The 16,932-nt window shown below is 53.0% G+C and overlaps 11 protein-coding genes across 11 annotated transcripts in view; 8 read left to right on the top strand and 3 right to left on the bottom strand.

Annotated features, from left to right (window-relative positions):
- The window catches only part of P153DRAFT_389324 (uncharacterized protein), a gene marked incomplete at both ends in the record, with an annotated part of 769 nt that extends 257 nt beyond the window's left edge, over positions 1 to 512 (top strand). Inside the window, one exon of the mRNA XM_033670833.1 lies at positions 150 to 512. Coding sequence (XP_033520266.1) covers positions 150 to 512 — 363 coding nt within the window. The remainder of the gene's footprint in view (positions 1 to 149) is intronic.
- Positions 513 to 596: 84 nt separating this feature from the next.
- Positions 597 to 2,594, bottom strand: P153DRAFT_378684 (uncharacterized protein; the record flags this gene model as incomplete). Its single annotated transcript, XM_033669816.1, has 2 exons — positions 597 to 2,265; positions 2,326 to 2,594. The coding sequence occupies 2 exons, from the start codon at positions 2,592 to 2,594 to the stop codon at positions 597 to 599; spliced, it is 1,938 nt and encodes a 645-aa protein (XP_033520265.1).
- Positions 2,595 to 2,932: 338 nt separating this feature from the next.
- On the top strand, positions 2,933 to 3,192 carry P153DRAFT_369875 (uncharacterized protein). The gene has a single exon (XM_033668878.1). The coding sequence runs from the start codon at positions 2,937 to 2,939 to the stop codon at positions 3,168 to 3,170; it is 234 nt and encodes a 77-aa protein (XP_033520264.1). The 5' UTR covers positions 2,933 to 2,936; the 3' UTR covers positions 3,171 to 3,192.
- Positions 3,193 to 3,672: 480 nt separating this feature from the next.
- Positions 3,673 to 4,356, top strand: P153DRAFT_389322 (uncharacterized protein; the record flags this gene model as incomplete). Its single annotated transcript, XM_033670832.1, has 3 exons — positions 3,673 to 3,700; positions 3,735 to 4,117; positions 4,201 to 4,356. The coding sequence occupies 3 exons, from the start codon at positions 3,673 to 3,675 to the stop codon at positions 4,354 to 4,356; spliced, it is 567 nt and encodes a 188-aa protein (XP_033520263.1).
- Positions 4,323 to 6,584, top strand: P153DRAFT_95458 (uncharacterized protein). The gene is made up of 2 exons (XM_033673518.1): positions 4,323 to 5,343; positions 5,390 to 6,584. Exons 1-2 carry the CDS (start codon positions 4,443 to 4,445, stop codon positions 6,442 to 6,444), a joined length of 1,956 nt encoding a protein of 651 aa, XP_033520262.1. The 5' UTR covers positions 4,323 to 4,442; the 3' UTR covers positions 6,445 to 6,584.
- Positions 6,585 to 7,954: 1,370 nt separating this feature from the next.
- P153DRAFT_400002 (DUF567-domain-containing protein) lies at positions 7,955 to 9,247 on the top strand. Its single transcript, XM_033671779.1, has 2 exons — positions 7,955 to 8,464; positions 8,600 to 9,247. The coding sequence occupies exons 1-2, from the start codon at positions 8,023 to 8,025 to the stop codon at positions 8,773 to 8,775; spliced, it is 618 nt and encodes a 205-aa protein (XP_033520261.1). The 5' UTR covers positions 7,955 to 8,022; the 3' UTR covers positions 8,776 to 9,247.
- P153DRAFT_348039 (adaptor protein complex 3 Mu3A) lies at positions 8,808 to 11,028 on the bottom strand. The gene is made up of 2 exons (XM_033666184.1): positions 10,939 to 11,028; positions 8,808 to 10,889 (listed from the first exon to the last, which is right to left on the bottom strand). The coding sequence occupies exons 1-2, from the start codon at positions 10,977 to 10,979 to the stop codon at positions 9,248 to 9,250; spliced, it is 1,683 nt and encodes a 560-aa protein (XP_033520260.1). The 5' UTR covers positions 10,980 to 11,028; the 3' UTR covers positions 8,808 to 9,247.
- Positions 11,029 to 11,204: 176 nt separating this feature from the next.
- On the top strand, positions 11,205 to 11,547 carry P153DRAFT_378680 (uncharacterized protein; the record flags this gene model as incomplete). The annotated part of the gene is made up of 2 exons (XM_033669815.1): positions 11,205 to 11,295; positions 11,366 to 11,547. 2 exons carry the CDS (start codon positions 11,205 to 11,207, stop codon positions 11,545 to 11,547), a joined length of 273 nt encoding a protein of 90 aa, XP_033520259.1.
- Positions 11,548 to 11,671: 124 nt separating this feature from the next.
- P153DRAFT_369871 (uncharacterized protein) lies at positions 11,672 to 13,061 on the bottom strand. Its single transcript, XM_033668877.1, has one exon. The coding sequence runs from the start codon at positions 12,839 to 12,841 to the stop codon at positions 12,086 to 12,088; it is 756 nt and encodes a 251-aa protein (XP_033520258.1). The 5' UTR covers positions 12,842 to 13,061; the 3' UTR covers positions 11,672 to 12,085.
- A 112-nt stretch (positions 13,062 to 13,173) lies between these two features.
- On the top strand, positions 13,174 to 14,659 carry P153DRAFT_399998 (uncharacterized protein). Its single transcript, XM_033671778.1, has one exon. The coding sequence runs from the start codon at positions 13,282 to 13,284 to the stop codon at positions 14,560 to 14,562; it is 1,281 nt and encodes a 426-aa protein (XP_033520257.1). The 5' UTR covers positions 13,174 to 13,281; the 3' UTR covers positions 14,563 to 14,659.
- Positions 14,660 to 14,810: 151 nt separating this feature from the next.
- On the top strand, positions 14,811 to 16,217 carry P153DRAFT_399997 (phosphotransferase enzyme family protein). Its single transcript, XM_033671777.1, has 3 exons — positions 14,811 to 15,010; positions 15,062 to 15,605; positions 15,662 to 16,217. The coding sequence occupies exons 1-3, from the start codon at positions 14,984 to 14,986 to the stop codon at positions 16,015 to 16,017; spliced, it is 927 nt and encodes a 308-aa protein (XP_033520256.1). The 5' UTR covers positions 14,811 to 14,983; the 3' UTR covers positions 16,018 to 16,217.
- Positions 16,218 to 16,932: the final 715 nt, after the last annotated feature.

The following is a 16,932-nucleotide window of genomic DNA, read 5'->3' as shown; positions in this document are numbered from 1 at the left end:
GATGCTTATTCAGTTTCAAGCCCTCCTTCTATTGACCGTTGGTATACGTATTTATCCTAACGCTGACACCTCCACACCACTGACCATCGACACACCCCCACACACACACACACACACACAGACAAAAGCTGACTATGAAAATGGAATAGTTACTCCTCTCCCTCGTAACTTCCGCAGCGCTCCTCGTTCTCCAACCGCCGTGTGATTCCACGTCGTCCCGCTTCGTTGCCCCTCTTGCGCTCGCGGCCGTGGTGTTTGCGGCGCGTGTGCATATGGCGCGGTTTTGGAATACGAAGGAGCAGGTTCGCGTCCCGTTCATGACTGATTACAACGATGCGGCGCGGGGCAGTGAGAAGGTCGTTGGTGTGTTGAGTGTGCTGGCGTTTTCGTGGGGGTGGGAGGTTGTCGAGTTTGGGATGGCGGGGAAGGGGGTTTGGGTGGAGATGCTGGTTAGTGGTGTTGGGTGGGTGGGGAGGGGGTTGTTGGGGATGCTGTGTGTTATCCAGGCGTGATGGTGGCGCGGCTGAAGGGTGTTGAGATGTGGTGAGAAATGATTCTATTGCGCATAAAGGGGATATATAGCGAGGCATAAAATATTAGGAAAAGCCTTCCATCTCCCGCACCAACCTTAGGCTATCTGCCTCGCTGACCCAGTCTTCTATCTTCGCTCCCACTTCCCCGACTAAGCGCTCGTATGTTTCGTTCAGGAAGAATAGCGACGTGTGTGCTGTGACTTCGTCCATGCCGGACATGAACACCCGGATCCACGTCGGGTCCTTGTTCCCAGCGGAGTCTTTGGGAGGCAACATGCAGAACTTTTTCAATTTCTTCTGCTTCTCAGGCTTGCCATCTGCGTCCGGCAGGTTTTGGTGACTTGCCGAAGAAGCATGTGAGTCGTTCGTGTACGCCGAGTCGGCGATGGAAGAGCGGTCGTCAGGGGGAGCTTGATCCATGATGGTACTGCGGGAGAAGTCGTATGTGTTGTACGGTGTGTGCGAGATGGGCTCCTGAGGGGTTTGGCCAGCGATTTGCAAAGCACCGAGGTCTTCTTCAAGAGCGTCCGCTTTCGGCGTCTGATCTAGTTTTGGTTCTTGTTTGAGCGACTTTTTCCTTTCTTTTTCTTTTTCTTTCGCCTGTTGTTCTTGCTGCTTCTCCCACTTCTCTTCCATTTTTGTTCGTTCGTTGATGACTCTGTTGCGGGCTTTGACTGCTTTCTGATACACTTTCAGCGCCTGGTCATGCTCCTTTTCGGCAGCTCTACGCTGGGATTTGTCGGTGTATTGCATCAAGTCTACAAATGGCGGCTCCTGGGGTATTGGTGGAACTTCTGGAAGGTCTGGGGGACCATCCTGGCCAGATGCTAGATTTTGGTTTCCAGCCGGATTTGCTGCAGATGGAGGTCTTTGAGGGCCTATGAAAACGACCTCGCCCTTCTTATGTTCGTCAACTTGAACTGATGAACGTGGACTTTCTGGCATGGGCTCGGGTGCTATGTGCGTCATTTCCGGTTGCGACTCCACTGTGTCAACGCTCGCGTTACTGTCGCGACGATCTGTTGTGTGGGCGCTCGCATTACTGTCGCGATGCTCCGTTGTCTGAGCACTCATGTCACTGTCGATGTGTCCCAATGATTGGGCAGGTGGGCTCTCGGACGATGGAGACTTGAGCGTTTTCGGCTTTTTGGGTCTCCCTGTGCTTGCAGTGTAGTAATTAACGAAGCGTATCCGTGGCGGCGAACGAACTCCTGGATTGGCTGAGCTCCTCGTACTCTCATCGTCTTCTTCCAAGGCTCGCACCCTTGCATATCGATCTTTCAGCGTTCGATAGTCCGCCATGGCGCCACCAAACTCAAAATGAGACCTGACTAACCCCTTGGAAGCTCCTCTCAAATCATCAGAGTGCTTGTTAAACCAATGCAACGCATTCTCCCAGCCTTTGCGTGCTGGTAAGTTGACATCGTTGGGAAACGCTGGGTTATAGTTGGGATCTGCTGGCTTTGGGTTGAAGATTGTGGCCATCCTGCTAGGTCTTGGCCCTGATTCTGATTCTGGGCTCACAACATCTTCCGGAGCTGGCGGTTTGCTGAAGATGCTTCCGAGCCCGGCTTTGACAATGCCAGGATGCATGCCGAGGAACGGGACATCGAAGTTCACTACACCTATGATTCGATGGCGGAAAGCGAGTGTAATGTCGGCGGCAAGCAGCCCACCCATAGAATGACCCAGTAGAACCACATCAGTCCATTGATCTTCATGAGGAGCTAACCTGATTACATCAACCTTGTGTCTCACAATTGACAATTGACTAAGGTAATTGTCATCTTACCACTGAGAGAACCGATCTCTTGCGATTTCAAGAGAATTTCGCGACCGGTACCTGGGATAGAGCTTCGTATGTACAACATGTGTTTCTGCCAGAGTGATTGTCACAAGATTGTGTACATGGGCTGGAAAACTTCTGAAACTGGTCTCGTTGCCCATGAAGCCATGGATATACACGAGGAGTAAACGACGACGCCCTGCATTGTTCGAGCTGGGGTCTGGAACGAGCGATTGGGTAGAAGAAGACCGCGGATCCCCCGACGACATGGCCATGATGGAGGAGTCCGTGCCGGTGAAGTAGTCGTGGGTTGAAGATGGAGCTCGAGGCGGTAGAGGTGGTGGCCCACCGCGTCGGGGCTCAGGGTAGCTGGACATCGTGTTTAGATGGACTAGGTATGGCTGTGGCGATGGCTGTGTTGGTGGCAATCATTGAGCAGAATCTGGTCAGACAGTTGAATGACTTGAACTGGAACCTCAGTGGCAGCTTGGCGTGGCCTGTTCTGGTGGGGTGGAGGGGCAAGTGAGGCCAACATGTGGGGTGAGTGGGGCTGGACGTTGGAATAAGCCGCCGACCTACCGAGAACGCGAACGACTGCAGGTACAGAAGTTTGGTACATGATGTTTGGTCCAGCTTTCATCCAGCTGTTTGTCCATTACACGCTGTGCATTTGCAACAGCTTTGCGCTAAGTGTAGATATAATTAGAACACAGCAACGGGAGGCTAGCGCTGGACGAGTCTGTGGTAACGTGTTTCGCAACTCTAGGCTAAGCAAGCTGGAAACGCTGGGAGAGTGCGGTCTGATGGGTATCAACAGTCTAACTTTGACAACAAGGTTTGGCAAAGTCTGATATGCCAGGAGGTAGCTTTGGATGAAAGCGATCGACACAATGACAAGTGGCGTCAGCGAAACAACGTTCCAAACCGTGCTTGGCAATATTGTGCCATGAACGCCATGGACGCCCGCTCACGCTTTGGTGGAACGCGTGCGACGACGTGCAAGGGCGAGGCGGTTGTGAAATGAGATGTCGCGATAAACTGCCTAGTGCGGACGGTCGGTGACCTCGACGGGGGATCTAGAAACGCGTTCCTGACTGGGATGTCGATGTTGGAATGCATGCAGGGACGGCAAGACGTGCGTGTCGGCTGAGTGCCGGGCTGCCGTTCACTCGATTTTCTTTTCAGTCCGTCTCGTCGCAGAGGCGGTTTCAAGTGGCAAAACAAACCACGGCGCGGTGCAAGCACTCGCTCCGACACGTCTCGGTGTGTGCTCGACGGCGGCGCGCGTGTCCCTGAGCTGCCTTGCGTGTCACCTTTCGTAGACGGTGGGTATTTTCTATATTTGGCCCGCACATGGTTAGCCCCAGAGCAGCGAATCTCGGTAGATTGCCAATCAGCAGCGCTGAGCCGTGCAGCACGCAACGGGCGAAGCTTCGACTCCTGCCTGTCGCGATCGCTCCTTCCCTTTGCCAGCGTGCCTCTCCCCCACCACCAGGACCTCTGCCGCCGCCGCGAGGTCGCCCACCGACAGTCGACAGCCTGCATCGCCCACCGCCGTCTGGCCTGCCTGGAGAGCGTCCCGGCGAGAGCCAAGCGCCGCCCGTCCCCGCCCAACACTGGAGCCATCGTCGCACATCGAGTCCCGCCCCCGGTGCCACGACACGACACGCAGCACCGACCACGTCTTGTCACAGCGAGCGACTACTGTGCGCCCTGCCGCCTACATAGCTGCCCGCCCGTCCGCTCAGGCAAACTCGGTCGCATCGCGAATGCTGGCCTAACCACTGCGTCCTGGTGCGTACGCTGCCGTCGCGCTCCCTGCACCCACATGCAACTATAGCCGTGGTCATGCGCCTGGATTGCTGATCGTTCCCCTGCCAGACCCCCTCGCCCACACAGCTAGTCGACACTGGCGTCCATTCGTTTCTCGACATTCACTCCCTAGCATTCGCACCACTGCATCCATTGACTGGACTTTCGACCCGGCTGCCGCCACTCGTCCGTTCCTTTTGCATCCAACTGCCCACACTCACTTGACACATGCTACGCGCACACATTGACGTCGCCATCCACACTCTGGTAGCTTTATTCGCGCCCAACTAGCCTTGCGCCCTTCACTCCCTATGGAACCATCGACACCACGAGCCAACCTACCGCGAGCCGGACTACGATACCACTACCGCACCCAAAACGCCCTGCCCAAGAACAGACGAGACCCGGAATTGAAACAGAAAGAGGAGGACGCACCTCTGCTGGTTCGGGAAGAGAGGAGACGCTCTGTCATGGGAAAAGATCATCGCCAATTCCACCGTCGCGTGGCCCAAGCTTCTCCTTCGGGAGTCTTGACCGTCGGCGTAGAGGTTGTTATGACCGTTGATGGTGCTGGAAGTACCCTTACCCACGAGACTGTCACGCAATCGGCTCCAACCGTGGTTGCTGCGTTGGCAGCAGTATCATCAGAGGTAGAAGCCGTCTCCTCAGTACTGGAAGCCTCGTTATCAGCAGCTCTGCCTTCAGCATCAGCAGACATTTCCTCGGTATTAGCAGCAACCCCCTCAGCATCGGTTGCTGTCCCCTCACCATCAATAGCTGTTCCCTCAACAGCTGACCCCACAATGTCAGCAGCTATCTCTTCACTACTAGCAGCTGTCCCTTCCGTATCAGTATCCATCTCCTCGATATCGGCAACCGTCCCCTCGGTATCAGCAACCGTTCCCTCAGCATCAGTAGCTATCCCCTCGGTATCAGTAGCTGTCCCCTCGGTATCGTTGGCTACCCCCGCGGTACTAGCAGCCGTCCCCACGGTTCCAGCGTATCCATCATATGTTCTTCCATCTGTCCCTTCAGTCCCAGCGTATCCCAGCGATCTCACAGTTCCCGCATACCCACAATCATCATCTGCTGCCGTCCAAGAAGCCGATGTCAGCACAAAACCCGTCACATCATCATCTTCGTCAACTGGAAAAAACACGACGCCTTCCCCTGTCGCAACGTCCATACTTGAGTCGAGCTCGGTAACATCTAGTAAGTAGACCAGCCTAGAACCCGCGTTGAACCTAACAAAGAACAGACTCCACATCCTCTTCATCCACACTACTTAACAGCATTTCCATTTCATCGTCATTATCACAATCAGTATATACAAACTCACTAGGCTCCTTGATCCAGTTGTCATCCTATCTGTCAGAATCAACGCCAACACCGTCCATATCGGACGCGACTGCAATTACTTCCCAAACGACTGCGATTACCTCCCAAGCGACAGCAACATCATATTTCGGGGGAGGAGGGGGAGGAGAGGGAGGAGATGCCCCGTCCAATACGGCTGGTCTTCCCGCAGGCGCTACAACTGCTTCACCGACGGGTACAACAGCACCAGCTTCTGCCGACGATGACGACACCAGTGCTCCTCTTGAAACGCCGCAAGTAGTAGGCAGCGTCGTGGGTAGTCTGGCAGGTGCCGCGCTTATTTTTGCTGTACTCTTGCTCCTATTCAAGCGTCACAAGCGCAATCAGCGCGGTCGTGGGCTCGTACTTACGGGTGACAACCATACCGACAACGGCCAATCCATGAGACAGGCGCCACCAACAAGCAGCAGTGTAGTACCCGCCGCTTTCTTGAACCGCTTCTCGGGAATGTCCAGGTCCACCGTTGATACCCATACTACTGGTGAGCGCAGCTTCCAAAGAGTGTCAGGGCGCAAGCTGCCATCTGCGTTTAGCGAGGGTATGACATCAGGACAATTTATGCGCGAGGGAGGCTCACTGTCAGGCACATCCTTCTATCAGGACGACCATGGTACCTACGGTGGCTCAGAATTTTTGAAAGAGTTTGGCCCAGGGCCCTCGAAAGAATTTGCGCCAGATTTCTCGAATAGCTTCGGCAAGGAAACCGGTGGCACAGGCATGGCCGGTGGCATCAGTACGATGAACATTCGACCTGGTCCAGCCCGGACACCAATCATCCGCCATCCACATGACGAAGATCCATTCGACACCAACCACGGGTCCACTCTCAGTCCACCTCTCTCACCTAATACCGATTTCCCGACACGAAACACCCTCGGAAGAAGTTTGGCCTCCGCCGACGGATCTCGAAGTTCTCGGTTCACGGAAAATGTCTGATGAACTGCTATTTCCCTTTTTTTTCGCCTTCTTACTGTCGCTTCCGACTTCCTACATCTACTTGACGATGCACACACACACATGTGCACAAAGTCTTGTCTCTCTCTCTCTTGCACTTCAAGCCAAGTCAAATGCTTCTTCTTGTATACCCCCAGAGCTGCGCTTGTCTATCGCTCATTACCTATTATCCCGTTGTCTCACCCTCTCACAGCGACTTTGCACTCATGTCTTGTTGAAGTTCGTTGCTGTTGTCCGCCTACTTTTTAATTCTGACAAGCTATGCCGCTTTGGAAGCGAGTTTGCTTTCGTCGCCCCCCTGTCTTGTCGTCTTGCTTCCTGGCCTTTGCGTATATGTGCACTTTTGTACCGCGCTGTGGACGAGAGGGAGACGTTATGGGGTTGTGCATACGTTTGCCATGTTTCTCTCCTCATATAGTGATGGTTGATTTGCGTCTGGTTTGGTCTGGTTTGGAGATATCCCGGCGTGTGAGGAATGGAAGGGGTGGTGGTGTTTGTCGCGCCATTTTCCAATGTCAAAAGATTGTTCATGTTACGTGTATCTATTACTTTTCCTGTGCGATGTCTGCTTGTGAGAGGTCCTGGAGTGCGTAATGGGTGCTTGATGGCTGAGTACTGTTTTCACTTTGATGATTGCTGATGGGGTAAAGCTGTGAAAACACTTACTCAAACGGTTAGGCGTGTAGGTTGCCACCGATCCTCTAAGGGGCAACCAGACTTTTATAGTAATTTTATGTGGGGGAGTGGGGCTGTGCCTACATACCCGTTGAGGCTTGAATGTTCACTGCCTTTCCGTTGACCTGGCTCTTCTTGCAGGGATGTGTATTAGTACGCGATTTATGTACAGCGGTCATTATTCCGCAGAGTCTTTCTTATATCTAGAGGCGCGATGCTAGATGCTGGATACTGGACACTTAGGCTGGAGGTCTGTCTTACGTGCTGACTCAACGATATGAGTAGTGATAGCTTGATCTTCATGGGGAGTCTGACTAGGTACTCTTATAACGAATTCGTCTGAGTATTATATACCTATTATTTTTATTTTCGGTTTGTAGTGTATTCATGCTTGTTACACAAGCAGATAGATGCAACACAGTAAGACTCTAGTATAGTAACTCAGTGTAGAAGCCGATACCCAGCCCCTCTATGCACAGTAACTATCTAAGTTCTTTACACATGTGACGTACTGAAGGTTTGCAGTGATTAACTTGCGCCAACCAAAGATTTAAAGGTTGCAAAGTAAACCATGTCTCGTAAAACTATTCAGCGTTAATTTTTCAAATAGTTTCAATTATGGAGTAAGGCCCCCCTAAGCCATCCCACCATCATGCATTGCTCCACTGATTGACAAAAAACGACTCCACACAATGCTGCCCGCCTTACTGACAAGTAACTCTCTCACATCACACCACCCACACACCCGGACAGAACATATATATCCCCCTTCCAAACCACCACAGCCCCAACCTCACCATCACATCACATCACATCACCCCCCCCACAAACCATCCGCCTCCCCCAGCCCCCCACAACCACACCCACACAAAACAAAAGAAAAAAATGGCCCTCGCCCCCCTCCCCACCACAATCGGCATCCACCCCCCCTTCATCACCACCCGCCCCGAAACGCTCATCCTGCGCGAAAAAATCTTCTCCCTAACCGGCGACGATTTCGAAATCAAGCTCCTCAACGGGCAGCCCATCCTGCGCGTCTCCGGCGCCGCGCTCTCCCTCACAGCGCGCAAGAAAGTGTACGACATGGCCGGGAACTGGCTGTTCGACATCGCAAAGGAGCTGCTGCACGTGCACAGCACGTATAAAGTGGTTGGCAGCGATGGACAGGGCGGCAAGGCGGAGATTATGAGCGTGCGGTCGAGTTTGAGGGTTGTGGGGAGTAAGGCGACGGCGCGGTTTGTGTCGGCGAATGGGAGGGAGGAGAGGCTGTGTATGAGGGGGGAGTGGATGGGGGGGGATGCTACGGTGGTGGATGAGGTGCATGGGGGTAAGTGGGGGTTTTTTTTTCGCGTTCTTCTGCTTTCGCCGTTGTTGGTGTTGGTGTTGGTGTTGGTGTTGTTGTTTTCCCACCCACTTCCTTCTACGTTTCTGATGGCTGGCTGGCTTTGCTGATTCATGCCAGATCGACCCGTGGCGCGGATTGAGCGCGATCTTAGTATCAGGGAGTGGGCGTTCAATCGTAGTACGTATGGCGTGCATGTTGCGCCGGGGGTGGACATGGCGCTTATCGCCGCGCTGTGCATCTGTCTGGACGAGGAGAACAGCGAGTCGTCTGTCCTCGGTTCAATTGGGGGCTGAAGGCATGCTCAATGTTCAAGGGGGGTATCGGGGGCCGGTATTCGGGGTAGTGGAAAGTCTACTCCATGTAGCAATGTGTGTTACTAAGGCTCGATACCAAACTGCTCTCGTCTTTCTACTCTAGCTCCTATCCCCGCCTTGACTCGAGCCTTATCGACCAGGCAGGTTCCCGAAAATTTGTCAGGCCCCGAAGTAAGGGTTGCTTTGCACCGACGGTCCTTTATGTAGGAACTGGCCAGAAACCAACACTTTATCAGGTTTGTACACGAAAAACAGGTTAGGGCCTGGGATCTTCACTCTCCAGCGATAAGCATCACTACACCGAATAAGTGCACGCCTTGTATATCCAGATCTCAATCTCATCGTCCTTGGTATTTCCTGACTGATGGAATGAATTCCCTCCACATCCCGCACGCGAAGAAAAGCTTTCCAGACAATCACTATTCGATGATACATCTCGTGCGTAAAAGCTCTAACACCTACTCTCCACCCCCTTCCGACTAACACACAAATACTTCACCCCCTTATACGGCGTAACCCCACTCCCCAACCCCTTACTCCTCTGCTGATTAAGATTCAGACTCTCGACCTTAATCCCACTGGGCAACCATCCCTTAACCGAGAAGCTAACCGTCGCACAACTAGGCATAAGAACTTTATTAAGCTTAATCCGCTTCGCATCCGCATCAGCCGGCGAGGTGTGATCTTTCGCGAAACCCGACGGCGCCTGGTACGAAGCGTCATCGTAGTCATATGTGCTTGTGGAGAAGGCCACGGGTCCGTCGAGCGCGTCCGAGGACTCGTCGTCTTGGCCGATGACGGTGCCGCGCAGTGTGGCTGTGGCGCCGACGCCGCCGCCGCGATCTTGCGACATGAGGAGGCTGATCTCGCGGCTGCTGACTGCCCAGCGTATCTCTCGGTCGCCGGGGGCGTAGGTTGCGTCTCCGGTGCCGCGTACGACGCGGAGGTCGGATACGTTCTTTACGCTGGCGGGGAGGGGTATGTGGACGATCATCTGTTCGATTGCGGGCGCGGCGGTCGTGCCTGTCCCTGAGAATCCTGCGTTGCGCCCTATGCCGCCTTTTACGTTTGCGGAGCTGGGGTGCGGACTTGGGGTTTTGCCGGTGAAGCGGGGGTTGAGTTGTAATCTGACTTCGAAGTCTGAGCCTGCGGGGCCGAGAGAAGGGTGTACGGAGACGGTGGCGGGGATGTTTAGTTTTGGTATTGACTTTGCGGTTGAGGAGAATGCGTCTAGGGCAGTTGGGCCGAGGAGGTCCGCCTCGTACCCTGCAAGCACGAACTGGCCGTCTGGTGGGACAAAGGATAGCTCGCCAGGCTGTTCTTTCCATCTGTTCAGCCGTACACATGGGTGGAAGACAGGTAGTGAGACGGTGTTGAGTATGCCGCCTGGACATCCGAGTTGGAGCATTAGATCAGGTATGCCTGAGACCTTGGCCGTGAAGGCTATTGTCCCATTTGCAATGGCTGCGAGTGGACGACCGGAGGGTGACATGGTGACTGCCAATGTCTCTACAATATCCACATACATTTCGTTAGATGTATGCCGTACATTTGCCCTCCGCCAAGGTACAGGTGAAGTCGTCGGTGTCGCGCTCGTCGGCCCCAACCTGGGACTCGGTCTCGAAGCCAGGGAAAACGGCGTCGCAGAAGGGGCCAGTGAGCTTGGCGTCGAACTCGGCAGTCCCACTCCTCCCAGCAAGCTCTTCATGAAATTGGGCGCGTCGACCATATCTCTCAGCGCATTCGGTTCCGTGCAGGATATGACTCCGCCGTCCACCATCTCGTTCAACAGCTGTGCCACGACATCGTAATTGGCCTCGATCTTGTTCGCCAGCAGAGGCGGGCCCAGAAAGTCTTCTAGCACATCACCGAGGCGGTGTAGGAATTCGAGGACCTGGAGCGGTTCCGTGTCGGAGGCGCAGGGACACAGGAAGAGCAGTTGGTCTTGTATAACGGAATAGAGGAGCGTGGGCGGATTGGTGTTTGGCAAAAAGACTAATGATGGTCGTGGGGCGGGATGTGCTAGGTACAGCGGGAGGATTGTGCTGCTGGAGGGAGGGCGGCCGTTGAAGACGTGTTCGAGGAGAGGTGTGCTTGTGTTTGTTAGTTGTCATACATTTTCTCCCTCAGCTGGAGGCCTACTTGTTCTCATCAAACATGTACAGCGCTTCTATTGTGCTCATGTTTCCGATGCAGGCGCTGTGTACCTGCAGCTCACGCGCAAGCCGAGAGGTGAGGTCAGAAGAAAGTAGTGGGGTAACTTTTGGCGGGGACCTCGTGAATGATGGCTGCAGCCTGCACAGGGGATCCCTGCGTCGGTCTTTGATCCTCCGACTTTGTCTGGAATTTGGTCCTCAATCACACGCTGTCAAATCAGGAAATCATCAGATCCGAGTTCGAAGGTCGCAATGTCGCGAGAAGTTGCCACGCCGACTTTCCAAGAGGCTCTCAAGCAGGATAGGGCCCAGTTCGATGACTGCACGCCATGTCGAGTAGTGGGTAAGACTCATCGAATTCACTTTTTTTGCTCTTCGTCTGCAGTAACAGGTGAAGTCTAACACTACGGTAGGAAGCGTAACATTCCTCGGACTCGGTTTATTCACATATGTCTCCGGCCACTCGCAGCTCAAAGCGCAAGAAGCCGTGATTCGGAATAGCAAGAGCATGTTTGGCATGGCCAGCAGGAGGGCAGCCATCACTAGCACCTCAGCCGTGTTCGTGGGCCTGGGCGTGTACAGATGGTTTGCTTGAAGCGATGAAGCAGTTGGATAGTACAGGGAGACAACTTTCCCACAAGAAAGGAACTTCACGAATACCAGAGGAAAAAACGTCATCGCAAACCTCGAGATCAGACCACCACTGTGGGAAAAGTCTATGCAAGTCTGTAACATCATGACAAAAGAAGAGAGATGCCAAAAAGTCCCCATAATATTAGATGCAGCTCAACCCACTGCAGGTACCAATTTCCGCACGTCAACATGCAAAATACAGCCTACAACATGCCATTACCACATACACCCCTCCAAGCCCATGTCCTTGTTGCCTGAGATTAAAACACCCATGTCCAAGTAAGAATATATATTGTAAATGCCACACAATGCTTCTATAGTTCTACTCCATCCCATGCATGAAAAGAATCCACCTGTCCAATGCGCCTCCGGGGGTATGATGCAAAGAATTCGTAACGTCATCGAAAAAACCCGTCTTCTAGTCACAAACTGGGCAATCCGGCATGGCTCACGCTCTGGATAGAGATGAGCGCGTCGTGTTTGAGCCCAGCAAGCCTTCATCATGCCATGCGTCCACGCTTCGGCCCTCCCACTGAGCCGTCTCGTCGGTCGTTGGGGCCGTCGACGTTGACGAAATCTTGCACCGCTTTTCGTTTCTGGCCAGCACCACTCCCCAGCTGGAATATGTTTTGCATAGCAGATCGCTGCAGGCTTCGAGACGAGGGTCGGTTTGAGGGCCGGCGGGGGGCAGGGAAGGCGCGGCGGGCAGCGGCGGAGAAATCGGAGACGGCTGAGTCGGTCGTGTTGTTGTTGGGCGGGTAAGCCTGCGAGGCTGAGAACTGGAAGACATGGTGGAGCGGCGACGTGTCAGGCTCCAACGTAGATGCTTCCACGTGAAGAGGGGGAGCTGAGTCGCATCGGTGTACGGGTTCGATGACTTCTGGGATGCACGTGTGCTCGGGGCTCATGTTGCGTTCCATGGCCGGAGACGAGCTGCGCGCGCGCTTGTCGTCCAGCTCGTCCTCGTCGCTGTCGCTGACCGACTGCCGGAGCTGAGCGCCATCCAGTCGCTCCGTCGCCCACTGCCGTATCCGCCAGCCCTCGCCGTCCCCGACGCCCATGTTCTGCCTGTCCAGGAAGCCGAGCAGGTCGTCGAGAGCGTCTTGGTAGCCGTCGGTGCGGGCTTTGTCGAGGTCGGCCAGGGCGGACTTGTACAGGTTCGTCACCGTCAAGGCGGCGGTGCGGAACGACTGGTGGACATCTGGCTGGGCCCGCGTTCGGGGCAGGGATTTGTTGAGGCTGCGCATCGAGTCCATGGCTGCAGGTTGAGGCAGAGCGGGCGTGCTCTAGTCACTTGTCAGAGGTATTGCTTTTCGCTTCCGAAGCCGGGATCTGTTACCGGCTTTTTGCCGCCGATGCACCGCACAACAAAGCTGGGCTGCGCGCCTGGAGTGTGGTCTTGATTGCACAACGGCTGCTGTCCGAGGAAGCAGCGCAGCGCACGTGGTGAAAAGTGTCGTAGGTGGACGATGGCGTCTTTGGCGGGGTGTGTGACAGCTGCATCCTTCTCCTTCTGACATGTCCGTGCGTCTGCTAACTGGCTCCGCCACATCACCCCCGCGCCTTCTTCCCCATTCGACCACTCCACTCCACAACATCCGCTAACACCTGACCTCGTCATGGAATGAGAGGTGAATGATACGTCCGTCGCCCGTTTTGGAATCTTACTCGAGTGCTCGCCCGCGTCTGTGCTTGCATGGCGAACCCGATGCCCTCGCCGATAGAAGGTCTCCCTGTGGAGATCCTGGACATGATCACCACAAACCTCGACTTGCCAGCCTACCAAGCACTGCGACTCACCTCTCGACATGTAAATCTGCTCAGCCTGTCGAATTTTGCCAAGACGTATTTTTCCGAGCTGACGACTACGCTTTCCTCGCCATCCCTCGACCGTCTTTTGAGCATCTGTCGTAGTAACTACTGGTCCAGTGCTGTCACGCTTCTGGATATCAAGCTCTTCAACCATGAAGACTATCAAGCTCTCACCGACATCAGCCGCATTGGAATGTGGCCACCACCAAAGCGTTTCACCCATGTGCCAGTCACCAAACCGGAGAATATCAGCGGGGAGTCTACACTGTACAACGATGTTCTTGGTTCCAACTACCCAGATTGCATTGTTGATCGCCTAGTCCGTTCTCTCCAGGGCTTCAGTAATCTCAAGGCTGTTCGTTTCCGCACAAATTCCTGTGAGCCATTTGACTGGAGCATCACTACCATGCCTCGAAGCGACGAGGTCTTCCGAAGTAGATGCTTCCACGCCGTTCTCGACGCCATCACCAAAAGCAATATCAACTTGCAAGAATTCACCATGGCCAGAATGAGAAAATCTACAATGTCCAGGTATGCTGATATCCCACATTCAGCCCTACTATTCTCTACCTCTCGTCTTGCGGAACTTCAGTCACGATCTTCCAACCTGAAGTCTCTCACCTGCTCCATCATTGCAGGCTGTGACAGAGATACCCGCAGCCCTGGGTGGGAGAACGGATTGAGCAAATTCATCGCCATAGCTCCAAATCTTCAACGCCTCGCTCTCAGTTTGGACCGCAGCTTTCACATTTCTCGATACTCGGCGTCCGTATTACGTTCTCTCGCCCTCTCCTGCCGACTTTCACAACTCGAGGACCTCCATCTTTGCAACTGCTTGATCCACGAGGAAGACCTGACAGTATTCGTCAGAGCGCACGCACCATCTCTACGTCAGCTCACCCTTGCAAATATTCACCTACTGACGGGGAGCTGGATATCATTCTGGATCATGTTGAAAGAGGTCGAAGGATTGCAGCGCTTTCGGATTGCTGATTTGCATGGGACAAGGGGCACTATTTCTTTCCGACGACATGGCAGGGTGCATGAGAAAACTCGTCTGGATGTAAAGAAAACTGGACGCCGCATGGTAGATATGTTGGATCATTTGATCGCTGGCTTTACGGCGATAATGGAAGCCGAGCCTGTCGAGTCTTATGCGGACTGAGATGGAGTAAATAGGTTGGAAACACTCGTCTTTCTTATCTTCTATTTTCCGGCAATCTGGTAGCAAAGGCATTTGAGAATGGTCTGGCTAGAAGGTGTGAGATAGTCAGAGGCTTATTGCCTGATTTAGGAATGAATATGTGTTGGTTATAATTATATCGGACGCCTGAGGCGTAATTAAGCATTGTGCCAAGATCATCCCCCGCACCCAGCGTAACTGCTTTTGTCCTTCTCTCGACTACACCTTCCCTATAAAACGCTACTCGACGACTACCAGCACTGGGAACAATCACCTTAGGTCCCCTATCTCTCGGTCAAGGCTTAATGTGATAGCTACGGATTAACATTATCCACAACGCCTCATTCAGCAAACAGAACAACCAACTCATCCCAACGCCAAGCTACGGCGAGCCAATCGAAACATGGATTCGTCCAAAAACAAGATAATGGTAAGTCAATGCTTCACAAAGAGGTATCAAACAACTCACGCACACTACCAGCCCACCGCAGCAATCCAAGCAGCCGCAATGCCCTCACTATACACTTCCATGCCCCCCACTCCCCAAATCAACATCCTATACCTCGCCCCCGGCCAAGAAATCATCACTCCCGACCAACTCAGCGCATCAAATCCAGAAATGTTGCCCAATGTAGGCCCACAACTCGCGAAACTATCCCCATCAGTAGTAGTGAAATACGGTACCCACGCGTCCCTCATCGAAGCCAAGAACATGCTATACATAGCTGAGCGAACATCCATACCCGTCCCCAAACTATTTGCAGCTTATGCATACGGGCCTCTGGACAGAGATGTGGGGGATTACGGGAGCGTGTATGATACGTATATTTTCATGGAGTTTATCGAGGGTGAGGATCTGGGGAAGGCGTGGGGGGGATGCACGGATGCGGAGAAACAAGTGATCGCGACAGATTTGAAAAAGTATATGACGGAGCTTCGCGCTCTGCCCGCGCCTGGGTACATTGGGTCTGTGCATGGGGGGCCGGTTACGGATGTTATATTGGAGTGGTCGACGAGTTGTAAAGGTTTGTTCGCATACATATTGGGGTGTTGATAGCATTGTTTCTGACTAGGTTACTAGGCCCGTTCAAATCCGAAGAAGACTTCAACGCTACGATCGCCGAAACCTATATCGCCAACTCAAAACGCCAGACTGGTATTGGTCCCTTCATCCGCGGCATGATTAACGCACACAAGCATGACATTGTCTTCACGCACGGGGACCTTAGACCTGCTAATATCATCGTCAGGGATGGTCGCGTGGCGGCGATTGTTGACTGGGAACTGTCGGGGTGGTACCCCGAGTATTGGGAGTTCGCGAGGGCGTTTTATATCGAGACTTTTGTTACTGATTGGGCGTCGCATTTACTGGGTGTTCTGAAGCCGTATTATTGTGAGCAGGTGATGTATGATAAGTTGATGGGTTTGTTGTGGTAGATGATGATGGAGCTGGTGTCAGCGGTGGAGAACACTGGGGTATGAGATCGTGTAAATTGCCTCGCAGCTTTAGGGTGTAGACTACATAGAGGAAAGACTGTGTTCTACCTTGCGTTGAAGTGTAGAATGGAAGGTAAAACTACATATGATAGTATACATCTTACACCGATTTGCAGATTTATAAATAATATACAGAGAGGTTTTACTCATTCCATGTAATTTTATATAACTGCTTACTTACAAACTTGAATGTAAGTTTAATTCCAAGCCGTATTATCGGTAGGATAGTAGGTAGGCTCATTATGAGCTCCATCGTGGGTGGGCTCGTAGGTGGGCTCATTGTAAGCGTGTACATGAGATAGTGTTGATAGCTGAGTTTCCACCTTATGTAGGGTAGGCCAAAGAACCTTTGTTGCGATTAACAGTAGGACTAGTAATAGGAATTCGTTGGCGCGAAAACGGGACCAATTGGGGGGTGCGCGAAGCAGCTCCCAAATCATCCTTTAGATACAAGCTGGAATTGAATTATATCTAGGAAGAGACCTTGATGGACCATTCAGCGCGTCCTCTCCTACGACCATCTGAACCGCCGCATGGGGTGGGATGATAGTTAGCTGTTTCGCGCTATAAGACATCTAAGAAAATTACTGAGTACATACATACGCAGTGTAAATTTACCTAAAGCGCAGTGTAAAATATAATTTTGCTTAATGCTCCAGTGTAAATTACCCGATATTTGGGTAAATTACACCCTCGCGGTATTTCAGTGAATAATGTCGAGCATCCATAGATTGGAATAAAATTGTCTCCAAAACCACCACTCGATATTGACACACCCAGGATTAAGCCGCGGAAAGGAGTGCAATACGACTGCTCTGTACGAGCGCGGAATGTACGACTTCGGCGAGGTGTTTT

This window comes from Dothidotthia symphoricarpi (genome assembly GCF_010015815.1).
Source record: "Dothidotthia symphoricarpi CBS 119687 unplaced genomic scaffold P153scaffold_19, whole genome shotgun sequence".
In the NCBI taxonomy this organism is placed as follows: domain Eukaryota; kingdom Fungi; phylum Ascomycota; class Dothideomycetes; order Pleosporales; family Dothidotthiaceae; genus Dothidotthia; species Dothidotthia symphoricarpi.
The sequence above is the reverse complement of the archived record's forward strand: the minus strand, read 5'-3'. Positions and strand labels throughout refer to the sequence as shown.

Coding starts and splice junctions, on each gene's coding strand:
- P153DRAFT_369871 (XM_033668877.1), bottom strand. CDS start 12,841: ATGGACTCGATGCGCAGCCTCAACAAATCCCTGCCCCGAACGCGGGCC.
- P153DRAFT_95458 (XM_033673518.1), top strand. CDS start 4,443: ATGGAACCATCGACACCACGAGCCAACCTACCGCGAGCCGGACTACGA. Junction 5,344..5,389: donor GTCGAGCTCGGTAACATCTA/GTAAGTAGACCA, acceptor AACAAAGAACAG/ACTCCACATCCTCTTCATCC.
- P153DRAFT_399998 (XM_033671778.1), top strand. CDS start 13,282: ATGGCGAACCCGATGCCCTCGCCGATAGAAGGTCTCCCTGTGGAGATC.
- P153DRAFT_399997 (XM_033671777.1), top strand. CDS start 14,984: ATGGATTCGTCCAAAAACAAGATAATG. Junction 15,011..15,061: donor CGTCCAAAAACAAGATAATG/GTAAGTCAATGC, acceptor GCACACTACCAG/CCCACCGCAGCAATCCAAGC. Junction 15,606..15,661: donor GTGGTCGACGAGTTGTAAAG/GTTTGTTCGCAT, acceptor CTAGGTTACTAG/GCCCGTTCAAATCCGAAGAA.
- P153DRAFT_348039 (XM_033666184.1), bottom strand. CDS start 10,979: ATGAGCACAATAGAAGCGCTGTACATGTTTGATGAGAACAA. Junction 10,890..10,938: donor TACATGTTTGATGAGAACAA/GTAGGCCTCCAG, acceptor AACAAACACAAG/CACACCTCTCCTCGAACACG.
- P153DRAFT_400002 (XM_033671779.1), top strand. CDS start 8,023: ATGGCCCTCGCCCCCCTCCCCACCACAATCGGCATCCACCCCCCCTTC. Junction 8,465..8,599: donor GGTGGATGAGGTGCATGGGG/GTAAGTGGGGGT, acceptor GATTCATGCCAG/ATCGACCCGTGGCGCGGATT.
- P153DRAFT_369875 (XM_033668878.1), top strand. CDS start 2,937: ATGATGTTTGGTCCAGCTTTCATCCAGCTGTTTGTCCATTACACGCTG.